The following is a 24,033-nucleotide window of genomic DNA, read 5'->3' as shown; positions in this document are numbered from 1 at the left end:
CGATTTGTACAACAATGGTAAGAAGGGTCATATATCTTTTCACCAATTAAAAATTTTTATTATGGAAAATTCTGAACATGTACAAAATAGTCAGAGTAATTTAATAACCCTTTGAATCAATTGCGCCACTCCAGAAGTCATCAACCCATTGGCCAATTCTGTCCTCTGGCTTTAAAATCTCCATTCAAAGTGGTACGTCCCCAGTGTCTGGAATAATGATTTATAAATGGTCACTTCAATGCATCACGTTAAGTATATATGTAAAGGAATCGAATCATAAAATACAGAGGCTATTTCTCCCCAACTTTTGTGTTTTGCAAGTGATTTTTGAACCTGATGTGATAAGACAATGGTGGGCATGGGCCAGGGGAGGGAGGGTGCACACTTAGTTACTCCAAGGCTAAATACTCTTATTAATAGCTATGTAACGTGAGTAAAGAATTCCCCTGGCTACTTCACCAGATGGTTGCCGGAAACAACCAAGATGGTACACAAGAGAGGTGCGGGACATTTAGAAAGTCCTATCATTTATAAACATTGTTAATAAAGCTAATAAAACAATAACATGCATCATAGATTATTTCAAGCATTTGTTGTATAGTCTTTTATAATCTCAATGGATTCTGGATAAATATTACTCTTTCAGCCAGAAGTCAAAATATTACCTCGTATCCTTTCATGCTGTCCCCCAGAGCTTCAGCAATCCCGGAGCACTTGATCCCCGGCACCAGGGGAGTCTTGGGAGGGTTGTCGATATTCCCTTGTTGCACCATCATGTCCAGGAAGTTTAAACCACTGTGAACCACAAGCGTGAAAAGAGAGAAATTCAAAACAAGATGCCAAAAATCTCACTGGCTCGACTTTTCTCTCCTTCCGGACCCCTCCCTCCCTTGCTCCTCCCCCATCCCTCTCTACTGTCTTTTCTTTCTGGAAAATGGGCCTAATCACTTGGCCAGTTGCCATCCATAAAGGAGAACAATGATCTCTCTAGACAAGTAAAGCTCCCCTGGCAGGCCAAACAGCAGTTGCACAGTTTACACGAACTCCAAAGACAGTGCCTTTGTCCCCTCTCACTGCCTGCTTCCTCTTAGTTTGAAAACACAAACTGACTAGCTTGGTCACTAGCCATTCCAGCACTTAAAAGAGGGTGAAAAATACGCCAGGAAGATGTTATAAGGAGACACAGGAAAAGCAGCCAGACACGATGGCCATCGGCCAGGCTTTGAGAAAGCAAGAAAGAGAAAACAGTCCCACTAAAAAGTCTCTAAACAAGTGTCACGCCTCAATCATCACGCAGACTTAACCCAGCCCAGGGTGCCATAAACAGCACCCAGAGTGGTGACTGTGATCCAAGAGACCCCATTTTTTTCCAGCTGGAGGAGGGTGACTCGAAGAGGGCTCAAAGGGGTGGACCCGTGGATATGGGAATACTGGGGGGCTGGTTTCAAAATTCTTGGTTATCTCTGGATAAGAGAAATTAGATATTTTCTATTAACATATTACTTTTGAAATAGTTATCATTAAAATATACTAAAGTCATCATCTTGGAAAACCATCTATTTGATATTAATAATGCCATCAATGCTCCCAGTGGCTCTTACTTTTTTGAGAGCTACTCTTGGAAACTGCGCGGCACATTATTCACTAGTCAAATGAGAAAACACATCCCACGGAGTGTGTATTTTTTCCACCAAGTGTAGTTTTCATGTACTTCCTGCTTTCATTAGCCACCGTCTAAAGAAAGACTCGGGTTATAGAAACCGAAGTCCTTGGTCCGGCCCAGGGTCCAGGAGCCCCTGGCCACAGCTTCTCCTCCGAGCAAGATGGCTGAGCTACTTCTCACGCACGGCCTGCCCATTCCTCTCGTGCACTCTTTGGAGCCTGAATCGTCTAACTCTGCCTACATCCTCCGGTCTGTGCTCAGCAGCCTTATCCCCGGGGAGTGACTAATGACGAGGACGAGGACTCCTTCAAAGGTGGGTGTAAGAGTCATCACCCTCTCAAGGTTTTCTGGCCCACTAATCAGGCAAGCATCACACGTTGTCCCAGTTGCAGTATCTCTAACGTGTGCGTCCTTGGAGGCAGCCACATGCCTCCTATTTCCTCGCTCCCAGAGTGCCGGGCATACATCAGGCCCACAGGAACAGACTAGGTACAGAAGTAGCATCTCTTGAATAAAGGAATATTCATGAATACTTAAAAATATGTACTGCCTGATTGAGTACTAACTTCTTTTAAAAGGCAGCCAAGGGATGCTCAGAGTCATGGACATACTTCTGAAATGTATGTGTAGACTTACAAGGGCCCTACTTTGTTTTTAGGGTCACAGGGTTGTCTGGAAAATTAACGAGAGTTACGCACTTATGCACGGTGCCAGGTACCTGTGTGCGTACAACAAATGCTAGCCTTTACGTCGGCATCTTCTCGTAAGAAGGCAGGAGTGCATGAGACATCGTAGGAAGACCCATTACACAAAGGTTAAAAATAGTTTCAGGCCTGAAATGGGAAAACTTCAGCTATCTGTAAGCATCACTTCTGTGACACAGCCGGTTTTCCAACACAACTGAACAAATGCAGCATCACGGTGTAACAGGGAGAGGAATTTCCACGTCCCAAGTCAAACGCTCCCTACCATTTCACGCATATTGTAGCTCACTGTGTTTGTCTTTGTGTGATGAACCTATGATTTCCCAAGACCCCGATGGGTAAAGGCCAGGAGCAATGACTTGACAGTTCTGTAAATGTGCCAGCCCCTGGAGAAGGCTGCATCCTGGGTACTCATCACCCTCCACCCAGCATGGGGTGGGCCCAGTGATGGCAGCTACTCAACACCGGTGAGAAGGGCTAAGGCTGGCTTCCCAGAAGCCTGTAGCATCCCCTTCCTCGGGGAGGCATGCAGCGATCCCGTCAGGATCCTGGGGACAGCCGCCCATCTTCAGGAAGGAAACAGGAAGCAGGTATATCCCAGGGGACAGGGGATGGGTCATTGCTGTTTGTCTCAGCTGGAAGAGGGGGTAAACAGCTGCTAATGGAGTATATTTATGTTGTCCCTGCTCTGTGTCATGGCACGACCCGCGCACCTCATCCTGACACGGATGGGCACAGCTGGCGTTTACTGTGGGTTCAGTTTGTGGCAGGAACTGTACTGAGTGTTTTGCTTTTGTTATTTAAGACTCAATAATAGTCCTACGAGGCCTGAACTATTACACCCATTTCTCAGATGAGGAAACTGAGACTCCGCAAAATTAAGTAAGTTGCTTAAGGTCATGTCTTTAGAACCTGTCAAAGTTAGGATTCAAATTCAAACATGTCGAGAACCCAAGTGCTAACAGAAGACATTCTGTGACCTCTTTGTGGGGACTTTTCCCACCATCTTTGGTAAAGGGTCATCCAAGGGCCCATGTTTATAACTTACCTCTTTGACAGCTGACAGCACCAGCAGCGAGCCCGGTACCGGAGGAGCGGCCATTCATAATCTCAGCAGGGACCCACTCCTTACTATGAAATAATTGAGCTGATCTAAGAACTGGATGTTCTTTCAAAATTATGAATTCGGAAACATGCAGCAAGAAAACGGCCTAGTATCAGAAAGGATGTCAAAATAAAAAATTGAGCTAGAGGGACCTACTGACCTTTGCTCTGAGAAAGCTTTAAGTGAAAGAGTCAGAAGGTGAGGGAATTGAAAGAAAAGACATTCAGAGCGGTGGACTTAACCCAACAGCCTGCACCGCGGTGGACTTTAGAAATGTCATTGCCGAGTTACTGAGAATGGGAAGGTCCAGTCTCTGTGCCCGGTGGGGCCAGGCCCCGGCACGCCTCCCGAGCTCTCATTTCCAAGAGCTCCTTTGTTATTTCACACACACCTTGATAAGAGAACCTCTTTCTTTGGGTGACGTGTGTGGTCTCTGCCTCGTGAAACCAAAAGATACAAAACCAAAACAAGTACTAAACCAATAACCCTAAATCACCTACTGAACAGACATCATTGATCTCATGTTTTGTTTTGTTTTTTCAGACAAAACCAATAATACTGTTTAGAGATACTAAGTTATTTGTCCAAGGCCACACACACAGTGAATGGTGAGGCCATGGACTTAAACTTGGAACTGCTTAGAACTTTTCTTTTTCCCATCACAACAGGAAAAAACAGGGGCTTATCAAGCTATACAACTTCTTAATTATAGTTTCCAGTATTCTGTAGGATAATTTGATGTTCATTTAGAAATTTTTGGGTGGTGGTAGTGACTATGCCTGATGACTCAGACCTACAGAGTGGGTGATCTTCAGACATTACCTAATATTTATGTGGATCAGTGCAAAAGAAAATAGTGCTGGAAAGTGCTGGACACCATGTTCTGCTAGGGAATTTTATTTTTCTTGATGATTGGTGTGATTTCAGTAAATAAGGCCTTTGTTTTTCCTCTCATACTAAATTATTACTGAAAGCCTAGGTATAAAGGGTATTTCCCGAGATACAACATCCTGAAGGAAGGAAGGCAGGGATTTGAGAAAGGGACCCTGAAAAGCTTGACAGATGAGGGATGTGATAGCAGATGCAGGGAAATGTGGGAACAATCTCTTTGAAAACTGATGCTTTCTTACATTTGCACTACAGAGTACAGTTTACACTTCCTCAACCTTGTAATAATCCGGAGAGGCAAGAAGTACACCTACTGCTCTTCCCATTCAATAGATGTGAATACTGAGACGCCTTAGATAAGAAAGCTGACTTGTCAAAGACAACATAATAGGTACATGGCGGAGCTGAGATTTGAATCAAGGTCTTCACACTCCTTGCTTATTGTATATCCCATGCACTATGAAATGTCAGATGCAAGGAAATCAAATGTTGCTAAAAATCAGTAATTTCAAGATTTGGGAGCAAGAAGGTTAAGAAAAAGTGCAGAAAGGAAACATATGCAGGCCTCATGGGTTCCAGTTCCTGTACTGCCGTCGTTGAGCAGCGGGACCCGGGCTGAGTCTCTGCAGCCCTCCCCTGCTCTCATATTCTGGCCACCACCTGGGGGTCCTTTATCGTGTGGCTCTGCTTAAAATAGTATCAAATCAAAGCTTGGGCAGAGAGGCAGAGATGCTTGATGGTCTTGGGGAAACACACTGACTCGGGATGCTCAGATCTTGTCTCGAAGCTAAAGGAAGGCAAGCTCACCTTGGCCTCTGTATTTCCTGTTATCTGTTAAGTGATGGTTGTCAGCCTTGTAACATATCATGAGAAATGTCTGGCTGTCTTCATTTTATGTGTTGCTGTGATGATGATGCTACATGTTAGGTATTAAAGTCTGGGCCATTTTAGTCTTCATCTTGTGCAAGAGCAGGGCTAGACCTAGAGGAAATAAAGTACCAGTCCAAGGCCATATAGCAGGTTCCTGCACTGTGACACAAGCCCTTTTCGCCTGACTTCCAGGCTTGAGTGTTTGACTGGTAGGGTGTCGTTCTGTTATCTACAGACTGTGGTAGCCTGCTGTGTCTTCTTGTCACTGAATCTCAGTGACCTGGGATCTGTTCGTTGCTTTCGGATGTGCTAAGTATACCAAAGAAGACACAAATGATTTCTTAAAGGACACCACTAAGTAGACGACAGAAGAACCAGCCCAGCTATAATTTACTGATTTTCTAATTTGAGACAAAATTGGCCCAAAGGAGTTTAGCAAAGCAGACACGCAGAGAAGGAGAATATCCCCCGTATTGCATTCTCCGGGTGAAAGGAGGGTAGGGGTCACCCATAGGAAAGGAGTTTCGATCTCTTGCCATCTCGTTCCTTCGTCAAGTTGTCAGGATCCCCAGTACTGACGATGGGAATCCAAACACTGCCAGACCATCATACAGAGAACAGTAGGAGGAACAGCAGCTTAGCCTCTACTGATGCTGAAGCACACATTTTGAACTCATACTCAATAGGAATCCCGTCTTGCCCCATCACTGGTTCCACTGAGAGATAGACAGCCAAAGAAATGACATTCAGAAAGCCACCGTGTTTCTTCCTTTGAGCACATCATTTGTTACAATAGACGTTTGATTCTTTATAAAGACAGAAGTATTTCTCCTCAAATCTCAACACAAAGATTGGTTGTATGGGGTCTTACAGGCCCAGTTCTATGGATAAACTAATTATATTTCTTTCTTTCCATTGGCTATTAGGAAGCTCCGATCCAAATTTGTAAAACACACACACACACACACACACACCAAACTCCCAAGCTGCAGGGCTCTGTGGCATTCATTATCTATGTGATTCTAAATTCAACTTCATCTTAACTTACTGAATGCTTAAGAGTTTCCATTTTTTTAAATCATAAACTCTTTTCTGGTGGATCTCAAACTTGATCATGCATCAGAATTTCCAGGAGGTTTGTTAAAACACGGATTGCGGGATCCCTATCCCCAAGTTCTTCTGACTTAGTGGGTCTGGGTGAGGTGCATGAATTTGCATTTCTAGTAAGTTTTCAGGTCCTGCTGCTGCTGATCTGGGGACACACTTGAGGAGCTGTTGCTGTATCGTTTCTTTTTAAGCTATTTCAAGTCCTTTTTGGAATGAGGCAAGGTAAAAATTAATAGATGATTAAATAGATAAGAAAATGAAAAGTGCTCTCGTTGTCCTCTAGAGCAGTTGAATTTCTTGATCCTAGTCCAAAGGATTATATTTACCCTTGTTAAATGCAGCCTTATTAGATCAGGTTCATCATTCCGATTTGTTTGGCTTGCTCTTGGATCCTAATTTTTTCATCCAAAAAATTGGCTCCTCCTCCTGGATTTGGGTCCTCTGAAAATGTGGTTATCATGCCATTAACTTCTATGTCCAAATTGCTGATAAAAATTATAGGTAGGCTTCACCTTCCTGGTTACTAAGGGTGTTTGTGAAGATGTCAGAGAAGGAATTTAAAACACAGGACTGGGTGACATGTTTTAGGTTTCTTCAAATCCTGAGCTCTTACAATTCTCGGAAACATCTCCAAGACACTGAATTCAAGTGTGACAAGTCCTCAGTAAGTCCATGAGGCCTCTGTGTTTGTGAGGAATGGCAGTCAATTTCCCTTCCCCTATTGCAGTAATTCCTGACCATAGAGGGTGCTGCCTGATTGAGCTTCTTCTAGTACAATCACTTTCTGGATGCGTGTCAGGGTGATAATGGTGTACACATCCTGGCCCCAGCTCCAGGAGTCTCTTTTAGCCCAGGCACATATTCTCATGTGCCTTTAGGGTTGAAAATACTGCTCCATTAGCCCAAAATCAGCTTTCTGATCCCACAAAGAAAAATATCCAAGAGAGGACCTTTTCCATGATTCTCACATAGGGCTTTGTGACAGAAGGGACCCCAAGACGCTAGCAGATATCCAGAATCCTCCACTCTAATTTCTCTGATGATAGGGCATAGGGACAAAAGGAATTATTTGTAGCTAGTAATTGTAACATTCAGTAACAGCTAACATTTATAGGGTGCTTACTATATGGCAGGCATGGCATCAAGTGTTTTATGAGCATGGTTACCATTTAATGTGTACAACAACCATAACAATGCTAAGAGATAAACCACATTACCCACATTTTACAGAGAGCAAAACCAAGACCATAGGCATTCACAAGCCAAGGTGTGAAAGCAAGAAGTGAGATGGCAGAGACTGTGCTCTTAGCTAATTACTTTGCTCTCCTCTTGTGAGACTGTCACTCCGTTTTCCCAGTTACAAAAAGGAGACTTCTCGACCATCTGTCTCAGTGGGCATTTACTATATGCTGAGTGTATACTAAGTGTCCGATATCCACAGTTAAGGGGGACTTAAAATTCTCATGGGGAAACAGAATCACAAAAGCTGATTACATTACGGAGTGATGAGTGGTTCTGTACAAGTGCAGGCAGAGTGCTCACCCCACCACCACCGGGAGGTGTGCAATCACACAGACAAGCAAGCAGTCAAAATAATGACCCCAGAAAGGTTTTCCCAAAGAATTGTTCTCATGGTTCTCTGCAGTCATCAAAGTTAAATTTAAATCCTTAGCATTAGCTCTCTGGCTCTTCCTCAGGTGGGTTGCTCCATCTCCTCAAGCCTTAGTTTTCTCCTCTCAAAAAGGGGATAGTAACGTATTGACCCTATGGGGAGTTGGTGTGGATTGCATTGACAGTACATGTAACATAGAGTGCCTCGCGCACAGTAAGTCTCGGGGAGCATAAGCTATCGTTGCCGCCACCACCGTCCTCGTTATCACCATCACACCAAGGTGTCACAGGTCAGGTTCCCTGGGAAGCAGACTCTGAGGTGAGATTTGCGTGCGGGAGGTCTGACAAAGAGTCCTGTAGGGAACAGCGCCCGTTTTGGTGTGAGGGAAGCTGAACTGCGTAGAAGGAGAAGTTGAACACTGATGTCATAGTTAAAGGGTCTCATTTTATCCAGAGAAAGTTCCATAGCTGATGGTCCCTGAATTCATCATGAATCGCGGCAAGGGGACGGGGCCTTTATACCCTGACATCAGCCAGTCATGGGACAAGAGCTGCCCCCAGGGAGCAGGTGCAACCTGGAGCAAAGAGGCTGCCTTCAGCTGAGGGCAATTCCTCAGGAGGGCTACAGAGCCAGCCGTCTGCAGCCATCACTCCCGGTGGTGGGGAGAATGAGTGCCAGGGTCCCCAAAGGGGGTCCCGGTGGGTGGACCCCAGCACCCAGTACAAGAGAGCTGGTGTGATCTTCCTTTTCAGAGTTTTAATCCCCTGTGGGCACAGAGCAGTTGTGACTGATGGCGGACATTTACGGAGCCCCTTAGCGTGGTGGTCTTTAAGGAGGAAAGGCTTACGGGTTCTTATAAATAATTCAGAGAAGCGGAAAAAAGAATGGTATCTTTAAATTGGGGCCCGAAAGAACGAGAGGAAAGGGCAATGGATGACTTGAACAGATCAACACATCAGTGACGCGACAGAGCCGAAGGAAAAAGGGTACAGGCAGACAAACGGTCATAATACACGCAGGATTGGCTACTCTTGGGGAAATCCATGAAGAAAAGTGGTTCAGCCCTTCCTACGTGTCTGCGGGAAGTACGGGATCCCAGAAGCCAGAGGAGACCCGGCCACAACGGGGGAGCACGGCCGAATCCCAGAGCGCGGGGTACAATTCCCGCCGCTTGCTGAGCGGCACGGCCAGCTTCCGGGGCAGCCCTGCCAGGGGGGCTGGGGGCCTGCCCGGAGGGAGGCTCTGCTCTGGGCCGAGCAGCACCAGGTGTGCCCTTCCTCGTCCTGCCCTAGCCTTGTGGCTGCTACCTGTGCTCACCCAAACATCCCACTCCAAATCCACGGTGTGGCCGAGAAGCAGATGTTTGAGCCATTCCCTCACTTCCCCAGATGTTTTCATTTTTGTTTCTTCATCTCAGCTGATAACATGACAATGCCTAGAACAATCGGCATTGATCTCAGAAAATCTTGCTATTAAATTTTTTTTTTCTTTTTGGGTTTGTTTAAGGACTCATTTTGTTACCTTGAGACTGAGGGAATAGACTGATACAAATCTGCTATGGAAGACAAACATACACATTCATTGTCCTAGGCCAGGACAGCTTTTAGGCAAATCTCAAAGGGCATCTCTCCCTTCAGAACAGCAGAACTGTCCTGGGTGGACCTCAGGAGAGAGAGGCCACCTGCGCTCCGGGAGAGGTGGGAAGGCGCGTGTTGTGGGTACTCGGGTTCTCCTGACATTGTCCCTCAGTGTCGGGCTCCACATGACCCTCCTGCCCTCTCCAACCACTATCTTTACTAAAAACAGACCACTGCAGCTATAGGACACATATGAAATTCTCTGACACATCTGGTGTTTTTTTGTAATCTACCACTTTATTTCTTAAGCAAATCATGCCATTGTCGCCCCACTCAGATCCCTTTAGCTGTACAACTGGACTGGTGATGAGGGCATACAGCTGGGGCTACAGGTGTACAAATCTGTTTTATTTCCTCTGAGAAAGGAAATATATCTTTTGTCCAAATTACTATTCAAAACACACACATCAGTAGTATTTCAAACACAGAACAAAATGGCCAAGGAGATACACTGAGTAGCTAAATATCAAGAGCCCGTTTTCAATAGAAACAGAAAAGCCTATTACCGATGGGTCCCAAACAAGGTCCCCTTGATGCCAAGAATAACCCCTTGGTGTTTGGAGCTGGCGTTATTTATTTACTCTCAGCTTCCCCTGGGAGAGGAATAGATATTTATTCCTAAGAAGGTTTCTGAAAAGGTTAAAATTTCTATGCTCCCTGTTAGTGTTCACCAAGATACTGACTTCAAACACGTGCCTGGCAGTGATTGGTGACATAGAACATTCAATCTAATTCAATTTACATTCAACAGATCCTTCAAGGTTTCGGGGGCTTGGTTCCGACCCAGGGTGACAAGAATGACAGTGATGTCTCTGCTTCCCAGGAATGCAGAGATCAACAAATGAATCTCTCAGGAATGCCACTGGTCCCCAACAAGAGGTGGTACAAAAGTCATGGCTAGCAGAGAGGGCTCCCTCACCTTGCAGGAATCGTGGATGGAGGCCTCCATGGGAGAGTATACCCCTTAGGAATGGGGATGCCCTTTGCGCCTATTCTGCTAACGTCTCCAGCCTCCTGCCCCCCTCCATGGAGGGGAGAGGCCGTATCAGACAGCGCCAAGTGGTTTTAGCTTGACTTCTCCCTGGAGACCCAGAGGGGCAGGGCGCCCTTGGAGGAATGGTCCATTTTTGCTATCACATGACACTAATCCTAAATCGTTGCTGCTGATAAAAATAATTTTTCATAAAACAGTTGTTTCAATAGGAAAAATGGAGCGATGACTAGAGCAGCATTGTCCCCTGGAACATTCTGCAATGTGGGAGCGTTCTGTGTCTGCGCCGTCCGATGGGGCGGCCACTGGCCATATGCGGTTACCGCACACTTGAAATGTGGCTTGTGTGACCGGGGAACTGAACTTCCAATTTTAGTTCATTAACATTTAAATGCAATTAGCCTAAGAAGGAGGCAATACTGGAATCACCACTGGGCTCTCTCCCCCATAGACAGTGAGCATCTCAGAAGGGGGGACAAAGTCCTGTCTTAAAATCCACTTTGCAGTGCCCATTGCAACACAGGGCACACTGGTCTCACAATGACCCCTCCACTGAAGGTGTAAGTAGGAAGCACGAGTGATTCAACCTCTGTCTTTCCTTCTTGCTAAGGAGAACCATCTCTCAGCCATGCACGGCAGCAGCCTTGTGTACACTGGTATCAGAGGACAACAGAGAAGACCAACGACCTTGATGACTGTGCTTCGGGGAGAGCAAACATCTACCCCTGGAAGATGAAAGGATAGAGGTGAAAGGCAAGCAAAGGTCGAAGCAAAAGATGAGACAGCAAGGGCAAGGTTGGAGAGTCTGGGAGAATTTGAAGAGCTCAGGGAGAGTTAGAGCAGGAGGCGTGTAGATGGGGATGTAAATGAGGAGAGAAAATTGTTGCGATGTTCTCTTTAGCACAAGGTCCAGTTTTGGTGTTTCCTAAAAGACTCAACAGAATTTGACAGTGCTTCTCATTATACTGAAGTTGGGCTTCTATTCAAGAGCCAACAGGCCTGGCTACATCAAGCATACAAAAGGAGAAGAGAATAAGAAAAGGAAAGAAAAATCTTAACAGAGAAAAAGGAGAAAGTCAACTTTCCTATGCACGGCAGGTTGAGGGTAGAGATGGTGGGGCTCCAGGGGGTGGGAGGGTGAAACTGCTTTTGCTGTTTCTTTCCTAAGAAGAGGCAGTCCCAGAGGCACAGCCATCTGGTTGCAGTCCGAGAAGGATGTGGAGGATCTGAAGCCAGATACATCCGAATGGGCTGTTAGGGGAAGGAGGGCATGTCCTTAGCTGCGTTATGCATCCCAGGTTTCACTCGCAAAATGTTGAGTCAGAGTTTATAACAAGGTCCCCAATCGGAACAGTTTCAGCAAGTTTAGCTGGGAGGATGAAGAGAATCCAGTCACAAAATCATTCAGACCAATCATAGGAACGGTGGGTTTAATCGCTCCCCCACCAGCTGATTGAACTAGATGTAGCATAGATAAATGAAAAGCAGTTCGTTCTGATCTTTTGACAAGGGATTTTTTTTTTCTTTTTCTAAAGCAAGTCTGTAGCTTGATTGATAGTCTATTCAAAAAGCAAATGTGTGTGCATTGGGAGGAGGCGGAGGGGGCTGTGTGGCATGCAGTTTGAAAGCCTCATTGGAGATCACTGTAGAATTCAGACTCTCTGGGCTAGTGGGGCTGCCCTACTGTGAACCTACCTGTGTGAAGAGCAGGTAAGCCTTCTGGGAGAAAGGAAAAACCTCATCCTAAGGGAAATTCAAGGAGGAGAATATAAGCCCCGATGAAGATGCCTGTGGCAAAACAAAAGGAAGGCTTGATTCTGACTGTGGTATTTGCTAGGACTCAGATGGTCCTTCAACTCCAGACAGAGTAGTGACAAGCGGGTGTAAAATGCGTGAAGATGAGGCCCTCAAGGAAATGGATCCCACCAGCTCTACAACGCCTGCTTTGGACCCCTGGTGTTCTTCTCATTTGGCCTTAATGCTTAGTCCTTCTAAGTTCCAGTTTCCTCATTGGTAAAGTGGAGGAAACAAGACGTCTTTTATGAGGTTGCTGGGGATGTAAACTAGATCATGAATGTGAAAGTGTCCTTCATGGGTCCTGGCACACAGCACGGGCTCAGTAAATGTTAGGCGAACGTAAAGATTACAGTAGACATTAAAATGTTTATTTTTAACAGAAAAATATCACTGGGCACATTTGAAGCTACAAACCGCCAAGTCTCAAGATTTTTTTGGTCTGAAACCCTCATTCATATAAACTTCTCCCCAGATAGTCATTGCCTGATTTCAAGAGGGACAATAGTTCCACCAAAATCCGTAGACCAGAGATTTTCCCTCACTGTAGATACAGTAACTACATCTATTAATCACATAATATGCCCAGTTTAAGGGGAAAAAAAGATGTTTATATTGTAGCCATTGCCTCTCAAACATCATTTCTCTACAGAAATACCTAGACATATATTATTAATTAATTTTGTATATATACACGATTTATAAAAATAAATACAAATTTTTTATGAGTTATATTTATTAATCATCACATGAAAGGAAGTTTTATATCAATACCTCTACTATCCTGAAAAATAATGTTTGTGATTCTTACAGGGTGGGTGAATCGCACAGTGATTCAACCAGTTAAACTTATTCAATACATTCATGTCCATCCCTTCTGTATATTATTTTGAATATTTCTCTTGAATGCAGTCTATTTCAATAATTGTTACATTATTTCTAGAGTTTCAGTCATTATTAATCAATGATATATAATCAATAATAATTTAGCCTCTAATTTACAGTGTTTCGTCTCTTATACGTGTTTCAAAATCCAAAGATCAGCCCATCATTTTACGATATACAGATTTTGGTTGTTGCTGCAATTACAAACTTGTTCCTTGGAAAAGGACAATTGCATCTTTTGTCCCCATCAGAATATCAAGCCAGTCTTGCCCATATAAACCTAACACTTGGTCTTGGATAATCTTTCTAAAGGGTTTCATGGCAGTCAATGCAGTATCATCTTATTTGCACCTTTAAATATTTATTCATAAGTAATATCGGCCTATAAAATAAATTTAGAGACATAATTACAAATTGGCCACAATCACAATTTTTCATGAAGATAAAACTACTTAAAAACGGAGAAAGACATGAGCAAAAGTAAGTAGAGATGTTGAGAACTTGAAGAGAAAAACTACCTTTCTGTATGTAGCAGCATGATTAAGAGGCTTGTCTTTGAAGCCAGAAAACACAGGTTTGACTTCTAATGCTGCAACACAGCTTCTAATGCTGTACGGTTTTAAATGCTGTGCCTAGAGTCTCGTCATATGTAAAATAACAACAACAATACTTAGAGAGTTGAAGATACAATCAGTTGTGACATACAAATCAGTAACAAGTGAGTCTACTTTCATCATATATGAAGCATAATCTATAAACTTATGAAATCACTTGTTAACAGAAAATATATTTAATGAGTGTTTGTGAATGAAAAGTCGTGAATATCAATGGTTATGTTAACAGTAACACAAATCTCTGATTTCCCTGCAGTGCCATCATATTCTAACTCTGACTATCAGTATCTGGGAAGTCGCAGCATGGCCCCCAGGGATTTAGCAATAAAGGTTATCTGCTTATCACAGACCATCGCTGGAATTTTAGGGAATTTCTCTTTTATTATGATTTCATCACTTACTTCAGAGGATGCAGGTTAAAGTCCTCAAATTTGGCTCCTGACCTTTGCCAATATCTCGGCACTCCTTTCTAAAACTCTCTCCCACACAAGGAGACATCTCCTCAGTGACTTTGGAGGCCGACTTCTCCGTGCTCAGAGTGGCCAGGGTTATGCCCTCAGCACCGTATGTCTCCTGAGCCTCATCCAGGCCATCACAACAAGTTCGAGAAACCCCATGTGGACAGAGCTTAAAGTTAAAGCTCCCAGCTCCACTGGCTTCTCTACTGACCTGCCATGGGTTTTGCACTTGCTTATAAATAGAGTTGTTTTTATATATGTGTCCAGTGAATGAAGCCAGACAAACATCACAACGAAAAGGATCTGGGCTACTGCTCCAGCATGCTTGGCAAAATAACATCCCCCTACTAACAGCTTTTATAATCTCTCCTGTGTTTTGTACTTTGGACTCATGACCAAGTGGATAGATACGGTGTTCATCCTGTGCAGATGGAACCATCAACTCCCACATATTCAGAGGACCAACCATTCATCCAGATCTTCTTCTGAGAACAGAGCTTCCCAAAGAACCCTGCCTTGGGGAGCAGCTTTCTATCTTTCTACATCCTCTCTTCCATTTTTGCGTTCCTGCTTCCCCACTGTCGGCCCCTTTGTCTTCATGAGCCCAGACACTAGGGTATCCAGATGCCACTCTACCTGCTGTATTCACAATATAGTTATTCTTTTCCTTTCAGTTGCTGCTGGGTGTTCAGCAGCACTGAGCCTCTGTCTTCACAGAATTTAAAATAAGAAAGGGCAGTTTGACATGATATTCTACATTTAAAAAACCCTAAAGAACCTACTCCCAAACTACTAGATCTAATATCTGAATTCAGCAAAGGTGTGGGATACAAAATTAATACACAGAACCTGTGGCATTCCCATACACTAACAATGAAGTAACAGAGAGAGAAATCAGGAAAACAATTCCATTCCCAATTGCATCAAAAAGAAAAAAATACCTAGGAATCAACCTAACGAAGTGAAAGACCTATACTCTGCAAACTACAAGACACTCATGACAGAAATTAAAGAAGATACTAATAAATGGAAACACATCCCGTGCTCATGGATAGGAAGAATTAATACTGTCAAAATGGCCATCCTGCCTAAAGCAGTCAATGCAATTCCTATCAAAATAACAATAGCACAGTAGCCCAGTTTGAAAAAGACAGATACGCCCCCATGTTTATAGCAGCACTATTTACAATAGCCAAGAAACAGAAGCAACCTAAGTGTCCATCAGTAGATGGATGGAAAAAGAAGATGTGGTACATATACACAATGGAGTATTATTCAGCCATAAGAAGAAGACAGATCCTACCATTTGCAACAACATGGATGGAGCTAGAGGGTCTTAAGTTCAGTGAAATAAGCCAGACAGAGAAAGACAAGTACCAAATGATTTCACTCATATGTGGAGTATAAGAACAAAGAAAAACTGAAGGAACAAAACAGCCTCAGACTCACAGAACCCTAGAATGGACTAACAGTTACCAAAGGGAAAGGGACTGGGGAGCATGGGTGGGAAGGGAGGGATATGGGTGCAGAAAAAGAAAGGGGGCATACGATTAGCATGTGTAATGTCGGGGTTGGGGGCGTCACGGGGAGGGCTGTGCAGCACAGAGAAGACAAGTTAGTGTTTCTACAGCATCTTACTATGCTGATGGACAGTGACTGTAATGGGGTTTGTGTGGGGGACCTGGCAAAGGGGGGAGCCTAGTAAACGTAATGTTCTTCATGTAATTGTGGATTAATGATACCAAAATAAAGTTTAAAAAAAGACGTATGCACCCCTATGTTTATCGCCGCACTATTTGCAATAGCCAAGCTATGGAAGCAACCTAAGTGTCCATCAGTAGATGAGTGCATAAAGAAAATGTGGGACATAAACACAGTGGAATATTATTCGGCCATGAAAAGAAAAGAAATCCTGCCATTTGCAACACCATGGATGGAGCTAGAGGGAATTACACTCAGTGAAATAAGCCAGGTGGAGGAAAACAAACACCATATGATTTCAGTCACTTGTGGAAAGAAAAGAAAGCAAAACAGAAGGAACAAAACAGCATTAGACTCAAACGTACTGAGAAGTGACTAGTGGTTACCAAGGGAGAGGAATTGGGGATGGTGGGAGGAAGGGCGAGAGGGATACAGAGGCACAGTAATTCACAATCAGAATGTAAGACAGTAGTGCAGCATGGAGAATACAGTCAGTGTTTCTGGAACATCTTTCCACATTGACAGATAACAATCATAATAATATGGGTAACTGTTGCACCCCTGTACTGTACATTTGAAGCCAACATAAGACTGTATATCGGTGACACCTCAATAAAAAGTAATCAGCAAAAGACCTAAACAGACATTTCTCAAAGAAGACCTACAAATGGTCAACATGTATAAGAAAAGTTACACAACATCACTAATCATCAGGGAAAAGCAAATCAAAACTACGATGACATACCATTTCACACTTGTTAAAATGGCTGTTATTAAAACACAAATGATAATGAAAACTGGTAAGGATGTGGAACAAAAGGAAACACTGTCACAGTGTTGGTGGGAATGGAAATGGGTATGATCACTATGGAAAACATAATGGAGGGTTCTCAAAAAATTAAAAACAGAACTACCATGTGATCCATTAATCCCAGTACTGGGTTTATATCCATGGAAAATGAAATCAGGATCTCAAAGACATACCAATACTCCATGAATTTTCCCCGAAAGACTGTTCACAGTAGACCAGTATAGAAACTTAAATGAATAGTGACACAAGAATGGATAAAGAAAATGCTATATATATGTACAATATAATCCTATTCACCTCTACAAAAGAGTTAAATCCTGTCATTATTTGACAGTATGTATAGCCTTAGAGAAAACTATGCTAATTAAAACAAGTCAGATACTGAAAGAGAAATATTGTATAATCACACTTTTATGTGGAATCTAAAATAGTCTAAATTAGAGAATCAGAGGGTACAACATGATTGGCCAGGGGAGCGGGAAGCAGAAAATGGGGAGATGCCATTCAACAATCAAAAAGTACAAGGTTTTAGTTATGCAAGAGAAATAAGTTCTGGAGATCTACAATATCGCTGGCACACTACAGTGTATACTTGAAATTACTTGAAAGTTTAGATTTTCTGTCAAAGAAGAAATCACATGGATTTTTAAAACTATCACGATAAAAATGGAAATACAACACAGCGAACTCGCGGGACGTAGTGGCGGCACCACTGAGGAGGATGCCTGCAGTGGTAAATCTTACATTTCAGAAAAGGAGTGGTCTCCAATCAGAAATAGGATTTTTTTTTTTTTTTTTTAGAAATAGGATTTTATACCTCAAGAAATCAGAAGAATAACAAACTGCACCAAAATTTAGCAGAAGGAATAAGATCAGAGCAGGGAGAAATGAAACAGAATAGGAAAACTACATAAAATCAAGAGACCAAGAACAAGTTTTCTGAAAGATTTAGAAATTGACAAACATTTAGCTAGGCTGAGAGAGAGACACAGAGAGAGAGAGAGAGAGAGAGAGAGAGGGCGATAAGCCCTCAAGTAAATCAGAAATGAAAGGGGAACACTGCAACAGGTGTCACAGAAATGTTGCAAATATTCTATAAGAAAGTACTATGAACAATTATATGCCAAGAAATTACATATCCTAGAAAATATGGGTACATTCAGAGAACCACACAATCTCGCAGACCACATCAACAAGTAATAAAGAAAATGTGAACAGTTACAAAGAGAGAGAGTCAAGCAGTCCTCAGAAACCTCCAACACACACCCAGGACCAGAAGGCTTCCCCAGGAGCCTACCAAATACTTACAGAAGAATAAACACGAATCCTGCTATAAATCTTCAGAAACACTTGTATGGAATCACGATTCTGACACCAAACCCAGAAAAAGAGACAGGAAGAGTAGAGACCGATATTTCTGAAGAACATTGATGCAGAAATCCTTAATATACGAGCAAATAAAACTCAACAGCACATTCAAACCAGTACAGACCACAAGTGGAATTATTCCTGCACGGCTAGGAATATTCAACATACAAAAACCACTCAATGCTAATGCGCTCCATTAATAGGAAGGAAGGGAAAAGAAACACACAATCATCTCAGTTAATGGGAAAAAAGTCGTTGACAACGTTTGACAAACTGAAGATAAACACTGAAGGAACCAGGAATAGTAAACACAAGGGCCCTATAGGAAAGGCACACATAAAACAGTGAGAATGGAAGCTTTCCTTCAGGCCCGGGGAGCGGCCCAGGATGCACCCGGCCCGGAGTACCGTGCAAAGTGCTGAACTACCCGAAGTCCCAGCCAGGTCATTACCACGCACACGACCAGGAGCCATTAGTGCTGGAAAGGTGGACGCCATAATTTAAAATGCATGATAGAATCCCACACCCTCTATCTCTGATGGTGTTTCCCAATCATGAAGATTTTGAGCCAGTGACTCACGTATCCAGCTTCAAATATATTAAAAATCAGGCTGAAAAGATTTCCCCTCTTTGGTCTCCTTTCCCACAACTTACCACATATTTATGAACATTAGTATGTGGCTTCCCCCTGCAGCCTCTTTCATCCGGGCTACAGAGAGCTGACGGTGTATCCAGGTGCAGCCCTGGATGCGTCCCTGCTGCCCACCCACCCTGACGCCCCATCCCCCACACAAGCCCCATGTCACTGGGTCAGCTGACATGGAACTGAAGTGGGGATGAGAGGTGCTGAGGGGTGAGTGGAGTGACCAGGGGTAATACCGTCAGGGTCAGAGCTCAGGGAGACCCAGGAAGGGCCCTTCAGGAAGGACAGACAGAAGGTCACCCAAAGGGTAGGGACTTTACCTGAGGAACAGCCATTCCCGGCTCCTTCTCTGCCATCCTCCTCCTCTTTTTCCAGACTTTGGCCTCAGGGAACGTGAGTCTTTCTTAGAAGCCAATCCTGAATGCGGAAAACATGCCCTTTAATGCTTAGAGTCATCATCGCATTCCCTTCCTTTGCCACAACCATATGGGGGGACCTCCCGGTGTGGAAAGGACAGTCCCCTGCTGCCCACTGCTCAGGAGGGTCTCGCGGACAATAACCTCCTTAGGCCACCCAGTGAGTTCCTCCACCATCTCTTCAGATCCCGCCTTCCTGGGAAGCCCTTGCACACTCTGAACCAAAAACCTATGCATCAATAAAGGTGAATTAAAAAGAAATCTGCTCAGAGATTACAACTGACTCTTTCAATATTTTGCACATGCATAGCTATGTTTTTGCAATTCTGTATTTCTAAAATATTTTACAATTATTTCCTGGAAACGAGTTACGTGTTACTATCGGTGTGAAAACCTTTATATAGTGTCACCTGACCAGAGGTTCTCCTTCCAGGAGGTGAGACGGGACCAGCCTTAAGGTATGTCATCTGTGTGCAGCAGTGAGCACTAGGGCGCTGAGCTTCTCTCCTGAGGCTGGGGGTGGCTGCAGGGAGGTCTGTCAGGCCTCCATGGGGTGTGATCAAGACCGGGTCTGTGACCTGAAGAGGGATGTGGGGACAGCCAGGGTCCCCACTGCTGCAGTGTGTGCGATAACGTTTGCTTTTAAAGATGGGAGAATAGAGTGCATAGAAGACCTGTGTTTGTGTGCGGGGGTCCTTTGTGTGTTTCGGATGCACATACCACCATTTGCGGCTGCTGACCGAAGTAACATCCACGAGTCAGGATTACACATCCAGGTTCTCACTCTGATACCAACACTTAATTCCTTTCCAGAAAGTCATTGTGAAATGTTTTTAAAATGCAGAATTGTGAAAAAGTGACTACAGGTGTGCACAACACTGAACGAGTAAGTTGTAGAAGTAAGTTCTGAGCATGCTTCCTTTTCATTTCAGCTTTACACATGGGTGCGGTTTTGTTTTTCTTTTGAGAATATTGCTGCACCAGACATAGTTGGGCTCTGTTGCACAGAGCTTCCAAGTCAATCTGGCACATCTTCAACACTGCAGAAAAAAGACAAGAGAGACCAGAGGGGAACAACTACTCTGAGGGCACAGCTCACTATGTTAATAAATCACATAAAACGGAAGAAAACTGAGTACTACAAAACTGGTGAAATTAGTCTTTGACTCTTAAAACATCACTGACATCCCTACCAACTACCAATCAAACAGTCTAAAATTATTAACTGGTCACCAAAGAACACGTCCAAGACAGAAGATAGAGGGGACAGAGACTGCAGGCCTGACTTAAACCACAAACAAGTTTAAAAAGGAAATGACGTCTAGTTTTTCAAGTCTAAGTCATTTTGATGTTAAAAATAAATGTAAGAATATATCATCCTGATAAAAGAATGACATGAGTTCATTAAAGGCCACCAAAACTTATTTGAGAATCATAAGGAAGTAGAAAATGAAAGAACTAACATTTATCTCAAACTACCAAATTATGAATTAAATGTTAAGTGTCTATATATATATATATATATATATATATACACATATATAAAATTCCATTATAAAGAAACTAAAAAACAAAGCAGTCATTTTACTGTACCCTTAAAAAGAGCACCGTACAGTGCCAGTCGTTTCGTCCACACTTGTCTTGCCCAACCTCTAACCCACACCAGGAAAACGGAAGGGGGTGACCCACCACTGACCAAGTCAGGTCACTGCCCTCAGGCTAAAAGTTGCAAATTAAAGCTATTTTCTGACATACAATATAAATTGCCCAAGCCTATTAGAAGTTTTGCAATTCTCAGTCTCATCTCTACCACTGAAACGAATTTTAGATGTATTTTTAAAGCCACCAATGTATCACAACTGAATCACTGAGCAATCACCAGGATCCAGAGCCTCACCACCACCGCCCCGTCAGCCTCCACCCCTGCCACTCTAATGTTGTGTTACCATCTTTTATCTTGTATATCCACCTCCCTATTTCTTTTTCTCTTTGATTTTGTGTTTTTCCGCTGGGTTGCTTCTCATTCAGTTGCCCTCCCCTTTGCTGCCGTCTCTCCCTTCGGTGCCTTCTCTCACCCCTGTTCCGCCCACACTGCAACTGGTTCCCCTCCTGCTGCCCCTTCTCCCCAGCCTTCCTCACGGTCCCCGCTCTCCCCGCATGCCCGCCCTCTTACACTGTCCAGCGCAGTCACTCCCCTGCCCTCCCGCGCGGTCACGCGCCCTCCGACCCTCTCCGGCACCCCCGGCGGCTCTGCTCCCTTCCTCCGCCCTCCGGGCCGCCCCGGGCCTCTCGGGCCCTGCACCACGCCGCCCTGCAGCCATGGCTCCCAGCCCGCACCCTCCCCGGGCTCCCCCCGAGCTCCTCCCCGCCGCCCCCCAAGGGCCTCCCTCCCCGGGGGCTCACCTCCACCCGGAGGTCCCGCTAGCCTCTAAGCCTCCCCGGCTCCGACGCCTGCTCCTTCCCGGGCTCGCCCGTCCTCTCCGGGCGCCTGCTCTGCCGCAGCCTCCCGGCCTCCGCACTCGTTCCGCTTCTGTCCCCGCCGCTCCGGCCCGGCCTCTTCCGAGCGCCGTCGCCCGCGAGCCCAGGGGCGCGGAGGCACCGGGCGCCGGCCTCCCGGGAGAGCACGTTCACCGTCGGCGGAATCAGGGCTCGAGTCCGGGCGTCCCAGGCGTCCCGGCTCGCCTCCCGCACCGCGCTCTGGGGAAGAGGCGCCTCGCAGGGGCGGCCTGGGGGGCAGAGGGTCCGGCCCGAGGCCGCGGGTAGGCGGTTGGGGGCGGCGGTCGGCCGGAGGGGCCAGCAGGAGACCGGCGGGCGCGGTGGGCCTCCTCCTGGAGCTGGGCGGCCGGCGCTGTGCTTCGGGAGCCGCACAGCCCCCGGTGGAGGGTCACCAGACGCGAGAGGCCCGAGACGCCAGGGAAGGGATTCAGGCAGGAAAACGACGGGAGACGGGAGTGGAAGAGAGGCCAGGGGTGGGGCCCAGCCTCACGGGGACTGTGAACCGCAAGGGGTGCGCGTGGGCGGCCGCAGCCACGTCGGAGGTAACACGGTGGTGGGCGGGGAACAGACCGGAGGGACCCCGGGCCGCGTATGGCGGACGGACGGCGGGAGGACTCACGCTCTTCCGGGCGTCCGCCGCCTCACGCTGGGAGCTTGTAGGTCAGCGGGGACCTGCGCGCGGCAAGAAGAGGCGGGCGACCTGGGGGCGGGGCGTGCGCGGGGACGGACTGCGCATGACGGCGGGCGGGTGAGGCCGAGCCCTGAGTTGGGCTGGGTCAGCCCCGCCCCCTGCTGGCAGGTCCCTTGTTCACTAACTTTTTCTCTTTTTTCCGTCAAGGTCTGCATCCTACCTATCTGGATGTTTCAGACTATTGATACAATGTTGCAGAGTTGCGAGGACCATTGTCTCTGGGAAAGATGTTTTCTTCCTCACAGTGAAGACAGCTGAAGTGAAAAGCTTTTTCCAGCGGGGTGGAAGCAAGTTCTGCCAGTGAAGCTGAAGCAACTGACAATCCGGGAACCAGGACCTTGAGGGGTGGGGGGAAGGACCGTGGGGCCACGGTTGGATCCAGGAACCTGCCTGCAATTAAAATCAATTTAAGCAATGCAATTAAACCCTGGAATTGTGTGTGAGGGACATGCAAACTAGAATGTGAAACGAAAAGTCTACCTGGGGGGAATGGGGTTCTTCACACTGACACCCCAGTAACCACATTTGCACTTCTCCATTCGTCCTGGAGTCAGAGCTCAACCCTCCGCTGAGTTCAAAGACTTTTCCAGAGAGGAGACCTGGCAAGGAGGGCGGAGACATGTGCTGATGCAGATCGCCAGTCCTTGTGAGACAGGGAGCGTGGGTGTAGTCAGAGTAGGGGGAGGACCTCCGGAAAAAGCAAGGCGGGATGTTGGCAGTCAGAGCAGTGTACCTGACAGGGAACGCCTTCCAAGGACAGCGGTCTGGCCCAGGTGGCTCCCTTCTGCTGCTCTTCTTCGCAAAGACAACAGAAACTCAACTTCCCCCGAGCTTCACTCCCGGCTCTGCCAGGCACTTACTCCCCCTTGCTTGCTCGTTTGCTGTGCACGTAGAAATGTTGCAGAAATGTTGCAGCCGCGAAAGCACAAAGATATGTATTGCTCCCCTTGCCTTTGTTCAGGGCTCAGACCTTGGGAGATTACTCCCCTCTGAGCCCGCAGGTGTAAAATAAACCCTCAACACTCCAAGACTTCCCAGGGCCGCTTGGTTCTTCCGTTGGTGATCCAGTCCAGGTTTCTCCAGGCCCAGCTTAATTCATCTTTACTTTACCTATAGGTAAACATTCTAGTTTACCTATATGGTCCCTAATTAAGTAGTTCTGTAACCTAGGCAACTAATGTAGCATGCAGGCCCAGCCTTAAACAACATAGTAAAAGGCAGGAAAGATTCCATCTGAAAGATTGTATTTTAATACCCAGGAAGTTAAAAATGTAGGATTCTTAACTTATTCTTTAGCAAACAGAGAACACCTCATCCCACCTTGGGGGCTGGGAAGGAAGCTGTTTGCTCTGCTCCCAGACCCAGACCCCGGTATTCCAGGGATAAATCAGAGCGGGAAATTGCCTGTGTTAAGTTAATTCTAAGTATTCAAAGACCACTTAACCAGTCTGCACCCCTATCCCTTAGTCACCCCAGGCTCCTTCCTGCTCGGTCTCTCTGCTGGGTCTCAGGCTCAGAGGCTGAGCACTCTGGCTCCTAAAGTTGAGCCCCCTCCACTCCCCACAACCTGGCCTGTTGG

At 45.5% G+C, this 24,033-nt stretch overlaps 1 protein-coding gene across 1 annotated transcript in view; it reads right to left on the bottom strand.

The window, feature by feature from the left end:
* LOC130681106 (uncharacterized) overlaps positions 1 to 22,352 on the bottom strand; it is a gene marked incomplete at its 3' end in the record, with an annotated part of 204,334 nt that extends 181,982 nt beyond the window's left edge. The window contains exons 1-3 of the mRNA XM_057493297.1: positions 21,671 to 22,352; positions 19,172 to 19,268; positions 666 to 795 (exon numbers count right to left, since the gene is read on the bottom strand). Coding sequence (XP_057349280.1) covers positions 666 to 776 — 111 coding nt within the window. The remainder of the gene's footprint in view (positions 1 to 665; positions 796 to 19,171; positions 19,269 to 21,670) is intronic.
* Between the last annotated feature and the right edge of the window lie 1,681 nt (positions 22,353 to 24,033).

Source organism: Manis pentadactyla, chromosome 15 (genome assembly GCF_030020395.1).
Source record: "Manis pentadactyla isolate mManPen7 chromosome 15, mManPen7.hap1, whole genome shotgun sequence".
NCBI lineage: Eukaryota > Metazoa > Chordata > Mammalia > Pholidota > Manidae > Manis > Manis pentadactyla.
Note: the sequence above shows the minus strand (reverse complement) of the source record. Positions and strands in the feature narration are given on the sequence as shown.